The 21,945-nt window shown below is 41.8% G+C and overlaps 1 protein-coding gene across 1 annotated transcript in view; it reads left to right on the top strand.

Moving 5' to 3' along the window:
* Window positions 1-15,863: 15,863 nt before the first annotated feature.
* LOC127655324 (fibroblast growth factor 14-like) overlaps window positions 15,864-21,945 on the top strand; it is a 236,158-nt gene continuing 230,076 nt past the window's right edge. The window contains exon 1 of the mRNA XM_052143076.1: window positions 15,864-15,969. Coding sequence (XP_051999036.1) covers window positions 15,879-15,969 — 91 coding nt within the window. The 5' untranslated portion in view covers window positions 15,864-15,878. The remainder of the gene's footprint in view (window positions 15,970-21,945) is intronic.

Genomic DNA, 21,945 nt, shown 5'->3' with positions numbered 1-21,945 from the left:
AGCTTCATTAAAAGTTATTCTGAATCCTTCTAACCTTGTTGTCCTAGTGTGTATCCTGACACCTAACTTTAGCCTAATAATTTTATAGATGACAACATTACAGAGGCCACAAAAATATCTGGCCCCGCAGACTGCCCGCGGACTGCCTGCTGAGTACCACAGCTCTAAGTCAACAATTGTCTTATTTGTGTAAATTTTTGTTTTTAAGAAATGAAATCTGAGACAAAGTCAATACTTTAATTAAACATAACTGAAAATGCCATAATGTCTCCAGAGCCATGAAAGTGCAACCTTAAAGGGACATTCAGTAGTGTACTGATGTGACAGTGGTGTTAGACGCTGTACTGCCATCTTTCGACCTGGATCAGCATGATCGTCTCTGCTGATCGACAGCTTTGGAATATCATTTGCATCTAGAAAATGTCAGAATTTGAGGTAAAGTTATTTATTACTCCTATAATATAACAGCTTTGCCTCAAAACAAACGTCAGAAATCAAGTCAACATGCTACTGTTAAGGATAGATTGTTATTGTCCCCCATATCAACAATCTTTGGCGACTGTCTACGTTTCACTTTATTTCTAAAGACAGTGATTACCTTTATTAGAGAACTGCTTAGAGTAAAATCTCAATTATCTAGTGATACAGAATGTTATGGTAAAGGAAAGATTAGAATTGTTTTTGATTATCAAATTTAGCATGTCCATGAATACTGTATTTGAAGAACTCTCTTTATTTCCAAGCAACCAACGGCATGGTTTACACAAAATCCTCAACAATCTCTGTGCCAAGCTACTTTGTACTAAACGAATGAAGACGTAGATGCCTTACCATTACAGATGTTTACTCTAGTTTTTTGCCTTTGCTGGTCTTCTTGTTTGCAGCAAATTACTTCAGATCTTTTTTTGCTTTTTCTGTAGTACTCTTCTGATCTTCTGTTGTCTCCGCTGCTAAAGCATGATAAATAAGTATGTTCCATTGTGTTCTGTCACCATGACAAATTCCTTGTGTTAGCATACTTGGCAATAAAACTCATTCTGATTCTTTTTGCTCTTTGCGTCACCAAACAACACTGCCAAGAGTATCTACACAGGCGGTAGTCAATTAGGGCTCACTTCTTCGATGTTTAAAGAAACACCACGGGTCATGTGGTTTCAACACGGCAAAACACATTGAAAATGGGTGACTTGCACCAAGTAGAATAAAACATTTTTTATAGAAAACTATTTATGAGTACAGTCTTCATCTCATGTGAGTGTACACCATTTTGATCAAACTTCACAAAAACACTTTTTAAATTGGCTCCAAACTACTGAATGCACCTTTATCTATGCCCATTTTTAATACCAGCCCTTTAAATAAGTGGACATAAAGCAAATTCAGATTACCGTGTATTCTGTATATGCAGATAATATATTTTCCTATTATCATGATAATGTTTTGATGTAATATTAATGCTTAAACTAAAGAATTATATCCACCAAACTTTAAAGCTAATCTGTGCTTGTAATAATCCTTTTTGATGATGAATTCTAACACTTTGCATGACATAAGTTGCTTTCCTTCATTATCGGTGTCTTGACAATCTGTATGCAAAGGGACCAAATGACTGAACAGTCTCAATGGTGGCGATGTTCCAGTAAATTAGCTCCAGGGAGTCTCAGAAGGGAGTGGGCAAAGCCAGGCATTATTAGCAAAAAGCATGTTTGATAAGCTCCTCTCCCCAAAGATGAAAACTTCCCTCTTGCGCAATATGAACTGTTGGTGTCCAATTATCAAGCGGTGGTGTATGATCTATTCCTGGCCTTCTTGAACTTCAAGTGCAAAATGCACATCGGCTGCAAAAACATACAGCATTCGTGACGTCTAATGTAGACATTTGCTTAGTTCTGTAATATTGAAAATTGCCCCCATGAAAACAACAAGGGAAACTGTTAAAGGAACAGCTCACACAAAAATGTTAATTCTGTTATAATTGATTTAGCCTCATGCTATTCCAGTGTCACGAGTTGTCTTCCATGGAACACAAAAGGAGATGTTAGGCTCAGTCACCACTGTAACAGTTAAGAAAAGGAGAAAGCTGGGACAGGGTTGACAAACACACAGACGTTTATTGTCGAAGACTTTTAAGCATTCCACAATAAGACTTTTCAGCCATACATTCAACATATGCGCTGCTTTTCAGCACCCGCACTTCTGACACGCAGACCCACACAGACAGCTTCGCGCATCTCTCTCTCCTGTCTGCCACTGTCTCTTATCCTTAAGGACTCCCGCTGCCTCTCGCTGGAATGCGAGACCGGTGTGGCATGCAGGTGAAAGTAATTCGCCACTTATCTTTCCGGCCTCACTCTGCCCAGATTCTGTTCCACAGAAGTAAGAGAGCCATACAGGTTTGGAACAACATTATGATGAGTAAATAACAGAATTGTCATTTTTGGGTGAAATATAACCTTTTAAGACAACTAGCATTGGATTAATTATTTAATTCTTCTGAGGGATAGTGGAATTATAATTTCCACTTGTGTTTTTTTTTAATTAATCTTTTTTGCATGCCAAGATATTTTGTAGTCCTTTGTTCCTAATACAATTGTCATGAAAGTTGGATATGTGGCAGATTCTCACGGCATTTCTACTAGCAACATTGCATGATGCAATACCCATTGTTCCCTCTTGTTTTGTTGGGGAGCACTGATCTATACTGAGAAATACGAGCAAGATGTGTTCCTTTTGGTGCCTGTGAGATCTGTGTTTTTCTCTCAACGTGATGGAAAGTGATCAAGGCAACACATCCCAGGAGGGACAACGTCTAGTGATGGTCACATCCTCAACTAGAACTCTCTATGCTGCGGAGACATGTCTGAGACATACTGTATATGCTCTTTCTAACAGTATAACAGAACAATCCGTGCTGTTTATAGATTCAATCTGGTTGCCCAGTTATTACAGCACTTTAATGATTAATGATGCAACAGAGGACATCATAAATAACTTGTTTCTTGCTTTGTTTATCTTTATTTTAATCTTATTATTACAGGTGCTTTCTAAGGCAAGCATCACTATTACTATTGCTCATACTAGAATTGCAGATTTGAACAAACCCTTAACCCTTAGTATTAATGTTTGCCGTGTAACTACGTAGCTCCTTTTGTGCTACAGACATGAAAGATACCTCATATAATGCGGCTTGTTCTTGCATCTTGAGGGAAGGAACATTGCTTGAACGTTGCACCTTTTAGTTTGTGCTGGACTCGGGACACTCCCTGAGAGATAATGATCTTGAAGCATGAGTAGTTCTTGTAGAACAGCATCATAAAAGTGCTTTAGCTGTAGGGATATATCTGGGCATAGTCAAAGAACTGCATAATTCAAGTCATCTGATGGCAGGGAAAAAGAACAGCAGCATTTGGACAGTATGGACAATGGATAAATATGGCCACTATATCCATTGCTGCTCAATCACTACCGTACCTTTAAAAGCAATCCTGACAGTAAAAGGTCTGCCTTGCCCCAAGCTCTACCAAGGGAGAGTTTTTTGTTTTATTTTTTTAACTTGCATTAGGCTTTCACTCTTGGGTACTTTTAGATAAATCACATATTTCTATAATCCTTTAGCCCTCACACTACACAGCCTCGATTTTCAGGAGGCCTGGACCAAATGCATAACTAAAAAGGCAGGAATCTTCTTGTTTAATTGGCTGCCGGATTCACACTGCAAAAATATATTTTCTCATATATTTTACTTACTCAGAATGGTGCCAAAAACAAAACAACATCCAGTGAGTGGCAGTTCTGCGGATGGAAATGCCTTGTTGATGAAAGAGATAAACGGAGAATGACCATACTAGTTTGAGCTGAAAGAAAGGATACGGTAACAGAAACACACTATGTACAATTGTAGTGAGCAGAATAGCATCTCGGAATACACAACACGTCGAAGGTCGCAGAGGCAGCCCTTACCCGCTCCGGGAAGCAGACTCAACTACCTCGATGACTGGCTCATCCTCGTCCGCTCCCGAGAGTTACTATGCACCCACAGGGACCAGGTGCTCAGGCACTTCAGCTGTTTAGAGCTTCAGGGTTTCTCCCACTAATTCAGGGCAAACACGTCTTGATCCGATCAGACAGCACCACCACGGTAGCGTACATAAATCGCCAAGGCAGCGTGCGCTCCCGTCACATGTCGTCTCCTTCTTTGGAGCCAGCAGCAACTCAAGTCGCTGCGTGCCACTCACATCCCGGGAAGTTAGGTCAGTGCTTTCATTCCTGCAGGAGAGGTTGGAGGGGAGGCTGTCCCACTCCACCTTGAAGGTGTGTAGCTGATATCGCAGCCCATCATGACACAGTAGATGGCAAGTCTTTGGGTAAGCACAACTTAATTATCAGGTTTCTAAGAGGCGCCCGCAGGTTAAATCCCTCCCGGCCAAGCTTGTTCCCCTCCTGGGATCTCTCAGTGGTTCTCTCGGGCCTTCAGAGTCCGTCCACTAGATTCAGTCGGACTCAGGGCCCTCTCCCTGAAGACGGCTCTCCTGATCGCGCTCGCCTCCATCAAAAGGGTCGGGGACCTGCAAGCGTTCTCTGTCAGCGACACCTGCCTGGAGTTCAGTCCAGCAGACACTCATGTGACACTACGTGCCCAAGGTTCCTACCACTCCCTTCAGGGACCAGGTAGTGAACCTGCAAGCGCTGCCCCGGGAGGAGGCAGGCCCAGCCCCTTCGTTGCTGTGTCCGGTACGTGCTTTGCGTATCTACTTGGACCACACGCAGATCTTTAGACGTTCTGAGCAGCTCTTTGTCTGCTTTGGTGGACAGAGGAAAGGGAACGCTGTCTCTAAACAGAGACTTTCCCACTGGTAGTGGATGCTTCTGATCCACTGTATGTCAGAAATGCAGTAACAGTGCTTGCTCATTTAGCCCAGCTCCCAGAGAGCAAATATACTTGTGAGTTCTAATTTATTTATTTATCATTGATCAACATAAGAGATTTATTGTGTTTTAATCTTAAGGAATGAACCTTCTGTACCCTTTTAGCTAGAAAGATTCGGATTAAAAGTCTGCAGGCCATAAAACTGTGTACTTGTGATCTGTGGTTTATGTGTATGTTTTGTTATGGCAGAGAAGACCAACATGCAGCCTGGGTCTCAACGACATTCAGCATTAAGAATGGCAGTCATTTCTTTATCTTTATATCTCTCTGTCTCTCCTATAGTCTTTTTCTAAATCGATTACAGGAATTATTGAAGTCATGGGAGCCAGGTGATTGGATGACATATTCAGTTAACTTCAAGCATCAGAAGAGTCCTGTTGGATTTACGATTACCCTTATCTGCTGCTGACCCAATGAGACTTAATAGTTCCAAATAATTAATGCTATGTTTCAAAATAACATATTTCGTGTAGATTAACAGTTCAGACATTTGAATAGTTTCCTTAAATATCTTTAAAGTTAACCTATCAGAAGCCTGTCAACCTGTAAAGATGATGCCAATTAATTTGAATATGCCTATAATTACTGTTGTTTCAGTAATCTGAGTTAGTTCAAGGGTAGATCCTCAACTGATTTTTCACTCTTTTTCTCCCAATTTGGCATGCCCAATTCCCAATGTGCTTTTAAGTCCTTGTGGTCGTGTAGTGATTCGCCTTAATCCGAGTGGCGGAGGATGAATCCCATCTGCCTCCATGTCTGAGACCATCATACCATGCATCTTATCATGTGGCTTGTTGATCGTGTTGCCACGGAGACATAGCACGTGTGGAGGCTTCACGCCATCCACCGCGGCATCTACGTCCAACTCGCCACACGTCCCACTGAGAACAAACCACATTATAGTGACCACGAGGAGGTTACCCCATGTGACTCTACCCTCCCTAGCAACCGGGCCAATTTGGTTGCTCAGGAGACCTGGCTGGAGTCACTCAGCTCACCCTGGGATTCGAACTAGCGAACTCCAGGTGTGGTACCCAGCATCTTTACCATTGAGCTGGAGTTCAGTAAACTCTCCCTCATCTGATTAAAAGACAAGTTTGACTCCTGGTCTTCATCGTTTATACTGGTTTCTCTAATGGGTCTAGCAGTATTCCCTAAGATGCCACATATGGATATGGATGTAGTCCTGCTTACAATTAGAAAAACAAACCCCAAAGACTGGAAAAGCGACCAAATGCCAGCACTAGTGCCATGGGACACTTTGATAAAACATTTCAGTATGTGACTATTAATTAAAGAGGTGTTGTTTCACATGTGTGTGGGATTTATCAGCTTCATTTTATTTAGAATACTCTTGCCTTGTTAGTCATACTGTGGGGACATTTTCACTTTATTTTCCTATATGCAACTATACAATACTACTCCGAGACTACTCTGAGACTGATTGTAAGTTTTGAAACCCAGAAACCCCAATGCTGTATGTATAAAAATAATAATAGTTGTTTTGAAGTTATCCTTTAATTTTATTTTGGATTCTTTGAAGGGATAGTTCACACCAAAATGAAAAATCTATCATAATTTACTCCCTCATGTCATCCTAGATGTGTATGACTTTCTTTTTTCTGCAGAACATAAACAAAGATTTTTAGAAGAATATTTCAGCTTTGTAGGTCCATACAATGCAATGGGTTTTTAAGTAATCCATTCTTTTACAATTACTAAATGTACTGAAGCATCAACCTGATAATTAAATTTTAAATATGTTTTTGAGCTATATTAAAATGGTTTGGGGTCATTCAGATCCTAAATAGTACATGTAGGTTAATTTCACCTAGCAGCAAGGTGACATACTGTAGCTATGCCTTTCTGATTTTGTGAACATGCTTTTTATTTTCACTAATGCATATGTCAGCTTTTTCTTTATTTGGATATGTCTTCATTACATTTTTATATGCAGACTCATGTACAAGTAGTGCTGGATATTTTTATTTTGTTTGTATACAAGGAAGGTCCCTTGTGCACAATTATGCAGTAAAGAAAATAAAGCAAAGCCTCAGCGAGGAACAGTCAAATCAGTTGTACTGTGGTCTCAACCAGTGGCCAGTCATTAGCTGATATGGTGGGGACAGACTGGAGGGTTGTGCACAGATGACAGAGAGACTTTGGAACAGTCAGGCAGAGGGAATGCCAGCCATTGGAAGCTGTGCTCATCACTAGATTCATATTAAAACTTAATTTGCTGCCCACACGCCTTTTCTGTTGGAGGGCTTTTTCCATTGAAACAGGCTTTTGGAGTGGAAACTATTAATTGCCTAAAATCTGGTGGACATAACAGGGAGATATATTAATTTATTCCATGGCTCTCTGGAATGTAGGTCAATGGCTGCATTCTGTGGTAAAATATTCTTGTATGATATTCACTAAATTGTTTATTTGATCGTTGTCTCTGGCAACCAATCTCCTATACTGTGGTAATTTCCGCAATCTCCTTTTTTCCTCGCATGATAAAATCATTTTAAATCAAATCAATGTTTCATGTACACATACTTACTAATTAGTAATATAATAAGCGAGATAATGTATAGTCAGCCAGTCATTTTCACAAAATGGAATATATAAGGATGACACAAGACCCAAGAGAATAAACCTACTGGGGTTTATTTGGCAAAAATGACTGGCTTACTCTATCACTTTTAAATGTTCCATAACCAAGGTTTATATGAAGAATTTGTTGCATGTGGAGACATCAAACTGTTGCAGTCATTTTTTTTTTTTTAGCATATTAGTGATGGTCTTGAGATAAGAATTTAAGCTTAGAGATACAGTAAGTATTCATGCTACAGTAAATACTGTAGCTTCTTATTTTTGTATAATTATTAGTGCATTGCTAGAATACACCAAAATAACACTTCTTACTCTCCCGGCACAATGAAAAATAAGTACAATAATAATGCCTGACAATATAGTCAGAGGATCTTCCCTTGGGTGCAATGATGTTTTACATTACATGAAACAGATCAATACAGGGCCTGACAGTGAGAGCAAAGAAGAAAACCTCAGAACTACATTATTCCACACCCAGACAATCTCTGCACACACTTATCTGCAAAACCAGGGCATAAAGTTGTTTTTATAATGTGTGTTTTTTTACTCTTAGAAGATGTTGGTTCACAACATGACCAAAAACGAATGGTCAAATTTGATACACCTTTTGTTACGATGAGCAGGACAGCAGACGAGGGGCGATGATCTAAATGCAGGGTAGCTTTATTGGACTACTAAAATAGACAAAACCAAAATAAAGGAAATACCCTCAATGGGGAAACACAACAAAAACACGGAAAAAATACAAAGGTAAACTGGCAGGGTAAACATCAACGAACACGGAAACAAGCATCCAAACACATCGACGATCGACAAGGGAATGGAGAACAAACAGGGTTTATATACACTGGAGACATGATGAAGACAAACTACAATCAGGTGAGCACAATGACACAGGGCTGGCAGTGATGAGGGCCGAGGATCATGGGAAGTGTAGTTTCTGACAAAGACAAGTGAGACCCAGGGCAGACAACAAGGGAATCGTGACATAACCCCCCCTCAAAGGAGCGGCTTCCAGATGCTCCTCAAAACAAAACAAAAAAAAAAGGGAATACCCAAAGAAAACAAAAATCGTCCAAGGAGTGAGGGGGGGGGGGGCAAACAGACAGACCAAGGGAGCACAAGGGGCAAACAGCCAGACCAAGGGAGCACAAGGGGCAAACAGACAGTCCAAAGGGGCACAAGACAGACAGTCCAAGGGGGCACAGAGAGCAGACAGGCAGTCCAAGGAGGCACGGGGGCAGACAGGCAGTCCAAGGAGGCACGGGGGGGCCGACAGGCAGACCAAGGAGGCACGGGGGCAAGAAGGCGGTCCAAGGAGGCACGGGGGCAAGAAGGCGGTCCAAGGGGGCACGGGGGGCAAGAAGGCGGTCCAAGGGGGCACGGGGGGCAAGAAGGCGGTCCAAGGTGGCCACAAGAAGACAGGATCAGGTGGTCTGGGAGCTGGCCACAGAGCAAAGACAGGTTCAAGAGGCCTGGGAGGCGGCCTCAGGACCACAGCCATGGGGAACTCCGAGGGCGGAGCCGAGGTAGGCGGAGCCGTGGATTGCTCAGGAAACCACATCGTAGAAGGCTCCGGAGGCGGAGCTGAGGGAGGCTCTGGAGGCTCATGAGGCGGAGCTGAGGGAGGTTCTGGAGGCTCATGAGGCGGAGCTGAGGGAGGCCCTGGAGGTTCAGGAAGAGGAGCCGAGGAAGGCCTAGGAGGCAGAGCTGAGGGAGACTCAGGAGGTGGAGCTGAAGTAGGCGGAGCCATGGACTGCTCAGGAGACCACATCGTAGAAGGCTCCGGAGGCGGAGCTGAGGGAGGCTCTGGAGGCTCCGGAGGCGGAGCTGAGGGAGGTTCTGAAGGCTCTGGAGGCGGAGCTGAGGGAGGCTCTGGAGGCTCAGGAGGTGGAGCCAAGGGAGGCGGAACCATGGAAAGCCCTGGGGGCTCAGGAGGCGGAGCCGTGGGAGGCTCAGGAGGCGGAGCAGAGGAAGGCGGCGCCGTAGGAGGCTTTAGAGGCGGAGCCCTGGAAGGCTCTGGAGGCGGAGTCGTAGGAGGCTCTGGAGGCAGAGCCGAGGGAGGTGGCGCCGTAGGAGGCTCTAGAAGCGAAGACCTGGAAGGCTCTGGAGGCGGAGCCGTAGGAAGCTCGGGAGGCGGAGCCGAGGGAGATGGCGCCATAGGAGGCTCTAGAAGCGAAGACCTGGAAGGCTCTGGAGGCGGAGCCATAGGAGGCTCTGGAGGCGGAGCCGAGGGAGATGGCACCGTAGGAGGCTCGGGAGGTGGAGCCGTAGGAGGCTCGGGAGGCGGAGCCCTGGGAGGCTCGAGGGAAGATGCCCTGGACGGCTCGAGAGGCTCGAGAGGCGGAGCCCTGGGAGGCTCGAGAGACTCGAGAGGCGGAGCCCTGGGAGGCTCGAGAGACTCGAGAGGCGGAGCCCTGGGAGGCGCGAGAGACTCGAGAGGTAGAGCCCTGGGAGGCGCGAGGGAAGATGCCCTGGAAGGCTCGAGAGGCTCGGGAGGCAGAGCCCTGGGAGGCTCGAGAGACTCGGGAGGCAGAGCCCTGGGAGGCTCGAGAGGCGGAGCCCTGGGAGGCTCGAGAGGCGGAGCCCTGGGAGGCTCGAGAGGCGGAGCCCTGGGAGGCTCGAGAGGCGGAGCCCTGGGAGGCTCGAGAGGCGGAGCCCTGGGAGGCTCGAGATGTGCTGGCTCTTGGACGGTCATGGCTGCAGGTGCTGGCTCTGGGACGGTCGAGGCTGCAGGCGCTGGTTCACTGACGTTCGGGGCTGCAGGCGCTGGCTCACTGACGTTCGGGGCTGCAGGCGCTGGCTCACTGACGTTCGGGGCTGCAGGCGCTGGCTCACTGACGTTCGGGGCTGCAGGCGCTGGCTCACTGACGTTCGGGGCTGCAGGCGCTGGCTCACTGACGCTCGGGCTGCAGGCGCTGGCTCACTGACGTTCGGGGCTGCAGGCGCTGGCTCACTGACGTTCGGGGCTGCAGGCGCTGGCTCACTGACGTTCGGGGCTGCAGGCGCTGGCTGGTTGACCGTGACTGGCGGAGGCTGAAGAGCAGAGGCCTTTCCTCTTCTCCTCCTCCTCCGGGCGGATGAAGTCGGCAGCGCGGGTTCGTTGACCACGGCAGGTGTGGGGGTTGGCTCACTCACCGTGGCTGGAGAGGAAAGCCCAGAGGCGGGAGCTGGGATCAGGAGAGGTGGCTTCCCGGCAGCGAATTCCTCTACGATGAGACCCACATACTCTTGCCAAGTGTAGTCTCCGGGAGTTCCCACCATCGGTGTTTGGGTACACCGAACCGGTACGCCACCTTTAAAGTGTGGTCATCCCAGCCGGTGTAACTGGCCACGCTGGTGAAGAAGTGGGAGAACTCCCGGACAGACAAGTCCGCCTGTGTCAGCTCCGTGAGGAACCCTGCTAGATCCATTGTTGGTCGATTGTTCTGTTACGATGAGCAGGACAGCAGACGAGGGGCGAGGATCTAAATGCAGGGTAGCTTTATTGGACAACTAAAATAGACAAAACCAAAACAAAGGAAATACCCTCAATGGGGAAACACTACAAAAACACGGAAAACATACAAAGGTAAACTGGCAGGGTAAACATCAACGAACACGGAAACAAGCATCCAAACACATCGACGATCGACAAGGGAATGGAGAACAAACAGGGTTTATATACACTGGAGACATGATGAAGACAAACTACAATCAGGTGAGCACAATGACACAGGGCTGGCAGTGATGAGGGCCGAGGATCATGGGAAGTGTAGTTTCTGACAAAGACAAGTGAGACCCAGGGCAGACAACAAGTGAATCGTGACACCTTTGCTCGTCAAGTAAGGATTTACAGCATTGTGTTGTTACTTTATTCAGGGAAGTGCCCCTTCCTTTGATAACTCATGTAGGTTTTGTGATCATCATGTAGTGGGACTGATTTGGCTGTTTAAGGCTTTCAGTGGGGAATGTCCATGATAGCCAAGACTACAAAGTAGAGTGACAAGTTTTGGGCTGAAAAAAGTAGGTTGTTAAAGTAGATTAATCCAGTAAATCAAAGTGTGAAGCATCCTATTAATTGTACACAGACCTTTTATTTTTGTTTAATAACCATATACAATTCTTCAAATATATCATTATGAAACTCATTAAGAACCTATTACGTAAGCAAATTATACAGTAAACGTTGTGACATGTTTGTAATACATTTAGAAAATGCCTTTTGAATGTAGCATTTAATGCAATAGTTCATTTAGCATATTTTTGTATGTTAGTTTATGGATAAAGAGGAAAATGTTTGATCCTTCAACATGTGCAAATTGTTGTCTCTCTACTACGAATGTAACTTAATGGTTATGTAACCTGTTAATGGATCTGGGTGAGGTGTGTGAGACACCCTGAAATTAGCAAGGGAATCGAAACACACACACACACACACACACAAAACAAGGTCAACAACCTTGATTACAAAGCAAAAACAAAGAATTAACACATCATTAAAATAACATTTTGTTCCACAATGTGTTCTGAATGAGACTTGCAGGAGAAGACGAGATGCTGCAAGATGAAATTTAATTTGCTAAACAAAAAACATGTAGCTCCATAGTGCCAATACTTACAGAGTCGTGATGACCGTTTTTTGACACTGCCCCACCTGTCAGAGTTTAACGAGTGTTTAGATGACATGAAGCAATGGCATGAGGTTGGTTACATTTAAATAATTTACTACTTTGAGTTATTTTGTTATGACAACCAACACTGAACAAGTTGAGCCTGAACTTATTTTTACTCCAACTAACACTTCAACTGTTTCTTGTTCTCCCTCTTGACAGCTCGTTTAGGTAGTTTTTACAGTGAGTGCATTTACATGCACAAAGCAAGAAATCTGTGTTTACATTACATTTTAAATAATCGTGTTATTCTCTGCTTTTGTCATCAAACCATGAAGAGGCATGCGCACAACACATGCACACATTGGATAGCAGGCACGAACGCTGGTTAAAGGGTTATTTCACCCAAATTATTTAAATTATCCCATAATTTACTCACCCTCAAGCCATCCTAGGTGTATATGACTTTCTTCTTTCAGCCAAACACAATCAGAGTAATATTAAAAAATATCCTGGCTCTTCCAAGCTTTATAATGGGAGTGTATGGTACCTTAGATTTTGAACCCCAAAGAAGTGCATCCATCCATCAAAAAAGTAATCAATACGGCTCCAGGGGTTTAATAAAGGCCTTCTGAAGTTAAGCTGTGTTTTTGTTAGAAAAATATACATATTTATAACTTTATAAAATATAATCACTGGCTTCCGGTAATGGCCGTCCACACTTTCACATGAATTAGAATTAGAAGATAACAACAAGGATTTTTAAAGAAAAATGTTGAAGGATTTCGATATGAGAGAAGAAGAGATTTAGTTTATTGCCAAGCCCTATTTGTTTGAACCAGAGTACACCAACCAGTAACTCTGGGAGATGGAGGTGTCTGCAGCAGCTGCACAAACAAAATAATCTGGTAGATGGAGAGTACAGGAGACATGGGGTGCTCACAAGGAAATGCGAGGTAATGCCAACAGAGAGAGTGTTTGATGCCATGAATGGATGATTGGGATGACTGGATAGACACACCATTTTAAGACTATTACAAATCTACAGTATAGCTAAAACAACTCACATTTTTCACTGTTTTCCTTTGCTGTAAACAAAGTGGCTTCCACATTCATCACTTCTCACCGGAGCTATACGCCGGAACTCGACTCTCTTGTGAACGGCCTTTATTAACCCCCTGGAGCCGTATGGATTACCTTTTTGATGGATGGATGTACTTTTTTGGGCTTCAAATCTAAGGTACCATACACTCCCATTATAAAGCTCAGAAGAGCCAGGATATTTTTTTTTATAGAACTCTGAATGTTTTTGGCTGAAGAAGAAATTCATATACACCTATGATGGATTAAGGGTGTGTAAATTATGGGATCATTTTCATTTTTGGGTGAACTAACACTTTAAGGTGTTTACATGCAACGAGAAATCAGTGTAATGGGTATAAATCTATCCGTAAAGAAATGCTGTTTAATGTGTTTACATGACCGCACACGTGTTGTACTTTTTAAGCATAATGGAAAGAATGTAAAAGTAAGCTCATCGCTTAAGCAGACTGGAACCAGAAAACTGTTCAGCGGTAATAAGAATTATCATCATGCCCTCCAGTGGTGGATAAGGAAGACTGTGGATAGGCACACACACACACACACACACACAAACACACACACACACACACACACACACATACACACACACACATTGGGTTTCCATGTTTTATGGGGACTTTCCATAGACATAATGTTTTTTATACTGTACAAACTGTATATTCTATCACCTAACCCTACCCCTAAACCTAACTCTCACAGAAAACTTCCTGCATTTTTACATTTTCAAAAAACATAATTTAGTATGATATATTAGCTGTTTTCCTCATGGGGACTTACAAAATGTCCCCACAATGTCAAACATTTCGGGTTTTACTATCCTTATGGAGAGATCTGGTCCCCACAAATTCATAAACACACACACACACACACACACACACACACACACACACACACACACACACACACACACACACACACACACACACACATGTTGTGTTTCCATGTTTTATGGGGACTCTCCATAGACATAATGATTTTTATACTGTACAAACTTTATATTCTATCCCCTAAACCTAACCCTACCCCTAAACCTAACCCTCACAGAAAACTTTCTGCATTTTTACATTTTCAAAAAACATAATTTAGTATGATTTATAAGCTGTTTTCCTCATGGGGACCAACAAAATGTCCCCACAAGGTCAAAAATTTCGGGTTTTACTATCCTTATGGGGACATTTGGTCCCCACAAAGTGATAAATACACGCTCACACATACACACACACACACACACACACACACACACACACACACACACACACACACACACACAGAGTCAAGGTATCAGTTAAAGCTAATTTATACACAATGTTTGAAGTTGACCTAAAACAATATAGGTGATTTTATCCTAAAAAATATGACCAAATGCACTGATGTCTTTGTTTGATGACGTGCGCAAACCTCAGAGAACTCGGCTAGACCAAGAGTATTTTTGACTGGTTAAAACGAATCGTGGTTGTGGACATTAAGATATTTATTAAATTATTTATTTTCCTCAAGAAAATAATTTAAAAAAACAACGAAGCGCGTAGTAGCCTTGGCTTCGTTCTCTTAGGGTGTTTCACTTCGCTCAGGAGAAAGAAGTTCGGCTTCGTCCATTGTATAAATGAGGCTTTAGCCTGGTAGAATCAAACTGCAAAACATACAGCTAATACAGCACCCTAATTCATAGAACTTAATCTAAAACATATTGTTTGTGGAGCAGCTGGGGAGCCAAGTGGGCTATTCATTTAATTGCAAAACAATGAAACGTAAAATGTCGCATACAGAACAATTTCGAGTTGACTCAAACAAACCGGTTAATTGCAACGCATCGTTCGAACGAATCGAGACGCTAAAACGAATCGGACTTCCCAACGCTACTCTACAGCGAAATGCCGAAAAATCGTCCGTGATGTGACCACGTGTTTTACGTAACGGAAAGCCAATCTTTCAATTCAGCCCCTCCTTCTCCTTGTCTATATCAAACACAGATCCAAGGCAAAGAGGAATACGAGGGAGATACTTTTCGGGAGGAAACGGGATCAGTATAATGCACAGGTGACACCTCAAGCCGCACTCCAACCGCGAGAGCATCCTCAGCTTCAGCATCACCGCTCGGTTCTGATAGTGCAGTGCTTTCACATTGATGAAAGCTCATGGATATTACTGACCAGCGGCAGCAGCAACAGCAGCAGCAACAGCAGGTTTTAGGAGGACTTCCCTGAGCAACACTGACCTGATGCTGGAAATGTGCGCTTTGCTCGGAGGTATCGCTGCTTTTAAATGGGATGCATCCCCGCCAGGTTTCTGATGCTGTGCACATCAACCCTTCATCTGAGTGATGAACTAAAAGGGAGCGGAAAGATTCGCCGTGTCTTTCACGTTAGTTTATAACGGGCTGCACGTTCCCCCCCTTCTGCAGCACGTGCAATTTATAGAGTATCTATTTTTATGACCGACCAGCATTTATTACTAAGAAGACTACCGGTGTTTTGTCAAGTCTTAAGAGAATATTTTACCTCTTGCATGAAGACGCTTGGATAGGAATACATATTTTTCTATGATACTACTGGAAAACTGAGCATCCCATTGTGTTCTTATTATTATGCAACCGCAAGGATCTGTTCTTTATCAGGGTGTCTAAGCTGTTGGATCGCTCCTCGCCCAAATCAATGTGGTTTCTTTGGAACATTTTCAGCAAAGGAACGCATATGCTGCAGTGTCTTTGTGGCAAGAGTCTTAAGAAGAACAAGAACCCAAGTGGTAAGAGCCATTGCGCTGATTTTCCTGCACGTCTTCTAAGAAGAAGAAGAAGAATTTATTCACATACACATACATATATATTCATTTGCACTTAAGATAAAACAAAGAACAAAGAATTGATCATGCATGTGAACTGGTCCCCAAAGAAGCTATCTAAAGCTTATACTCGCGGGCCTTCTCCTCCTCTGCGTGCTGATCTGCAGTCAAATTTGTGCAGCAAGTCAGTGAATGCAGGCAAGCAGAGGATAACTTGTGCTATAGTGGTGAGACCAATCAGAGAGCTGTTGGAACAGAGGGTTAAATAAAGCTTTTAACATGCAACTTTTTCAAGTAAATCCCACAGGTATGCAGTGTTGCATTGATAAAGACAGGTGTAACAGTGTTTTTCCCCATACTTGGGCCATATGTTTGTGAAACGAGCCTCTGGGTTCATTTCAGGGATGCTGCAGCATCCAGTCCTGCATCACTTAAAATGATGCTGCTCTCTGGCTTTGGCGTGCTGCATTTATTTTTACAGGATAATTTACAATACAAAGACCTGCACAGGTTGTTCAGTCAATGTCACTGTCTACTTATGTCATTTGTCTCTTTTTATCACCACATAATCTATGTGTTTTTCTTATAAGAGATCATTAACTTGCAGTTTACATCAGTCCAAACAAGTAAAAATCTATACAACTGCTTCTGTTGTATAGAGGTTGAACAAACCAAACCACAACAAGGCAGTCTGCAGGGCACACTTGCTCATTTTTATTTCAGCAAAGCTGTTGACAAATATGGACACAATGAAAAACAGTGCTGAGCACAACAGGACGGGTGGGAGTGCTAAGTTGGTGTTGATACCTTCTTTATGAGACGTTTGCACTGCAGCGTAGTAGATCATAGCAGTTTTCTCATGCTGACAAGACACAATCATTCCTCGGATGCAGTCTATCATTCTCCACACTGTTGTCTGTAATTGCCTTTATTTTAATGCTATACAGCATCAATTTATTTTCCAAAAGCAATTACATTCATTGTTTCCAGGACCTGGTTGTATATATTTGATGTTGCTCTACCAACGTCCTCATATAACTAACACTTTGAGAACAATGCCAGCAAACTGGTTACCTTTTTAACCTGGACCCTTTAATATAATAGATACAACATATACAGTACCTCTACAGTAAATGATGACAAACCACGTGTCACATAAAATTATTAAATTATAGCCTATAGGTATTTTTATGGTCATATATTTCAATCAAGTATTAAATCAATACATTTATGAGGAGAATCTCTATAGACAGTACATGAATTAAGTTCTCTTTTCATTTGGAAAAAGATATTAGTTACTAACTACAGTACAATACAGTTTAGGACCAATGTTTAATTGTAGAGAGCAGTGATTGTCTCTCTGTGGCAGCCATGTCCAGGGTGATGCATTCATAGTGAAATGAAACCATCATTTTCTTTATTCTGTCAGTGATTAGAAGTAGCAATGCATGAGGTTTTTGATTAATTTATCATGGCTATTAGGGTCTTAGCAGCATATCATTAATAAAGAGTTCTGCTGCGGCCTGTTGGTTATAGTCTCACACAGCTATATTTTTAGAAACAACATGCAGCAGGGGCTGCATGAACAGTAACCACAGTAGTTTATCCAATAGCCTTGGAATAGTTTTCTGTTGTATTCAACATAAGTGTATAAATGTGTCTCAGTTCTATCAGTTAACATCTTATATGATCCTGGCTCTTTTTAGATATAGAAAGCAGTGCTTATCCAGAGTTTTAAAGTGTGTTTTCAATGGCTGCCTTCTGTTCCAAAAGATGCACTTTTTGATAGCCTTGTGTTGGCTAATGTTTGCCTGGCAGGGACAAAGTCTTGCACTTGGCAATGTGGTTGGCCACAAAGGTTTGTGTTTGCTAATGCTTTAGAACTGAGGCAAACAAAGTCTGGTTCTCAACCTGCTAGAGTCTTTACAGCATTAAAGAATGTGCTCTGAACTTTTGGCTCAAGAAGTAGCAATGCCCGTAATTGCTGTTGCTTAGTTTTTGATTCCTGTTCTATTATGAGAATTAAATGACTTATCTAGGTATTATTTTTATCTAGACAATCTGTTTAGTTCTCAGTTTGTGTTTATTTATAGAATCCATTTGTCATATCACAGTTAGATTATTCTTCTACATAGTGTTATCACGGTACCAAAATTTCAGTATTTGGTACCGTTACCTGTGCAATTTCACGGTTCTCCATACCAATTTCGATACCACAGCAAAAATATGCAAATATGATAAAGGGCTATTGAACACGCCAGTTTAGTAATTTTAATAATTATTTTAATAATTATAGTTGAATAATTATTATTAAATTTCCAGAACATGTTTTAAAGTTTCATTTAATCATCAAAATTGTATCTAATCAATAAATTCTTAAAACTTTTAATAAGTAAAAATATAACTTTTTAACATGTCATTGCATTTTTTTGCCAAAATGTTATTCAACAGCTGTCTTGCTTGTGATAAATTGATTTTATTATTTTTATTACAGAAAATATAACATTTTACTATACAGTTGTATCTTTCATATATATTTATTAAAATTTTTATAGAATTTCTTCAATTTCAAGCATCTAGCTTTTTTTTTTTTAAATCTTGCTTTTATTATGATGTGGGTTTTTTTGCCACAAACTTCACTTTTCCAGATAAACAGTTCATCTTGGCCCATTGTGATCACTGAAGACTTTCAAGTCACATCTGAAATCTTATCTCTTTACACTGGCATTTGAAATGTAGGACACAAATTTAGAGTGTTTGTATTTTAGACTTGTGTTTGTGTATGTGGTCATTTTGAAATGTTATGGTTTAAATTGTATTACTGTGAAGCACTTTAGTCAACTCTGTTGTTTTAAATTATATATAATTAAAGTTGAGTTGAGATTAAAACACAAATGCTATGATTTAATTATATAAATATATAGTTTACATGTGCTGTGTGGTTCATAATGGATGCTCTGCTCTGTCATCTGATACAACGCGAATGATTCTCAATGTCTCAATGTGGAGTTTACAGAGTATGAGCAGTCAGACTTATATATTCATTTAAAGTATGCAGCTCATCCACAATAAGATTGCAGCCTTCAGCGGTTTAATAAATCACATTATGACATGTCACTTGGAAAAACTGTTTATGGTAGTGTAAAATGAGTAACAGAGCATGTGTTCAAATCAAGCCTGTGAGCATTTTAAAGCTGCCGTGTGTCAGTCATATTGCGTGCTGGTACCGGATAGAGTTGTGCTCTGTACTTCCGGTACTGGAGAAACACTGGTATAGTTACATGTTTTTTATTTTTGTACTGACTTGGTACCGAAGTACTGGTACTTTTGACAACACTACTTCTATTGAATTGGCAGGCCGGATATATTATAAATGGAGAGCACGTTTTTTCTTCTCCCCTATTCTCCCCAATTTGGTATGCCCAATTCTCAGTGTGCTGTAAGTCCTTATGCTGGTGTAGTGACTTGCCTAAATCTCAGTTGCCTCCACATCTGAAACCATCAATCCACGCATCTTATCACATGACTTGTTGAGCGTGTTATCACGGAGACCTAGCGTGTGTGGAGGCTTAACACTATTTTTCCGCAGCATCCATGCACAACTCACCACATGCCCAGCCGAGAGCAAGAACCACATTATAGCAACCGTGAGGAGGTAAAACCAATGTGACCCTACCCACCCTAGCAACCGGGCCAATTGGTTGCTTAGGAAACCTGACTGTAGTCACTCAGCACTCCCTGGATTTGAACTTGCGACTCCATGTGTGGTAGTCAGGATCTTTGCTTGCTGAGCTACCCAGGCCCATGCAGACACTTTTAACGCTTTTCTACCGACATGGTTCAGGGGCGGGTTCCTGGGCCGGTGCAAATTGATGAACTGTTCTGCACATTTCCACCACAAAAAAGGCTGTTCCGGGCATGAAAACTTGGTTCGATACTGGCCCCAAAAGCTTACTGGTCTGCACGCAAGAACCGATTACATCAGGAGGCGGAGGGCGGGAAAATTTTTCGTCAGCAAATGTTTCACAAACAAAAAATAGTAGCTACCGTCTGCAGCAAAGAGTACTTCTTCACTTTATAAAAACAATAAAAACTCACAAAATTATCAGACATCAAAAGTGTTCAGGTAACACAGATGAAACGAGCATTCTACTTGCGATTCTACTACTCTGCTGCTGATCTCAGTAAATTATTATATTTGTCAACTTTGTTAGCTTTCCTTACACTGTTGTTCTCCAGTTTTTTGCATTGTTTGTTCAGTAAGGTAATTTTTGACCAGCTACTCTAACTTTGGAGATCACGGCTATCTGTTAAGTAAACTTAGGTATTCTCAGTGAAGACATAAACATAATATTATATGGTAAGGCAAAACTCTAAATATGACCATCTGCTACACCAAAGTTAATAATGATTCTACTGTTACAGTTTACAGAATATAGCAATTTACCTTTCGTCTTTAACATAGATGTCATCTCTGACAATCTTGTTAAGCAATGTAATAATGTTGGATTGAATTACTGTACTCCATATATTTAAATATGTCCTCAAAAACAAGAGTAAAAGCTGTACACAAACATTGTTGTGACATGTTATTTTATGGGCAGGTAGTCACGTAACCCATCACGTCACCATTTGGTTCTGAAGTTAGTGGCAAAGCACTGCCGGCTTACGAAAGGCTCCAGATTTATATTTTGGTGGAAAAGGGCTATTTGAGATATTTTTTACTGCATGTTTATGCATCACAACTCACAGGGTTAAAGGAAGCATCCATGCACGCATACATGCACGCACACACACAGTCAGTTCAGGTTGTACCAACCAAAGACAGAGACTGTTAAGGGAAGAATGGGCGAGTCCATAAGCAGCATGTAGTACAGATCCCAACAGCTTGTCCTGAAGACCCATTTGAAGTCCCAGAAGACACAGCGACCATGCACAGAAAAATGATATTTATTGTTATGTTGTCCATCAAGAGTTTCCTGCTGGCTCGTAAGAGTTGTCATACTCAACATTTGTTGTTTTATTTTAATAAAATAATAAACATATGAAGGGAATTAATGTAAACAGTTTTCATTCTTTCAACATGTCACTAGTCCTGCAAAACCTCATTGGTGTGATAATAATGATGCTGTCACCAGTGTTTGATAATGCCAATAGTTCTCTCACTGGTTACAAATGTGCTAGGACAGGCAGTTATTCAGCCAGTATATCGTAGCACATCGCAAAACTTGTGTAGCACAGCCTCCATGAGGGGACCCCCACCATGTATATCAAAACAGCCTTTATAAGGTTAATGATGTGACTGTGTCTTCATCTCATGTGAGTGCTGATGGTTTTATACATATTAACATATAAAACGTTTAAAATGCGGGGAAAAAAAATCACTGAGTGCACCTTTAAAATAAAAAATATGGCCCATAAAGGAAATGGAGCATGAAAAAAAATATATTTTCCAATCTGCCAGGCCTTCAGAGTAAATATCTTGCTTTAAGGTAAACTTTTGCTAAATAGACATATGGGTTAAAATAATAAAGCTCCATCATTGTAAAGCTATTGGATTTGTTTTTTGTCCATTTTATCATCTTTTAGGCAAAAATTATAAGCCTGTTTGCTTAGAAAAGAATAACAGCCCTCATCAAGCCACACGATTTGAGGTAATGTACATAGCAAGAGGTTGTGATGAGTGACATACTGAAGTTTAATACTTTGGATTAGGAGTTTGTTTAAATCTCGTACCTTAAGAATGGGCAATAGTAATAGTGATGCTTGCCTTAGCACCATTAAAAATGCAATGCCACAGAAATAGACACAAACTTAGATAGCACAAGTACATCTCAGAGATGTCTGTTTTAGACCTTTTCATCTGGAAAGCATCACAATCTAATTAACATCTTCTAAACATCCTTAAGAGATCAGATTTACAAACATTCTAAATCATAA

This window comes from Xyrauchen texanus, chromosome 14, assembly GCF_025860055.1.
Source record: "Xyrauchen texanus isolate HMW12.3.18 chromosome 14, RBS_HiC_50CHRs, whole genome shotgun sequence".
Lineage (NCBI taxonomy): Eukaryota > Metazoa > Chordata > Actinopteri > Cypriniformes > Catostomidae > Xyrauchen > Xyrauchen texanus.
Note: the sequence above shows the minus strand (reverse complement) of the source record. Positions and strands in the feature narration are given on the sequence as shown.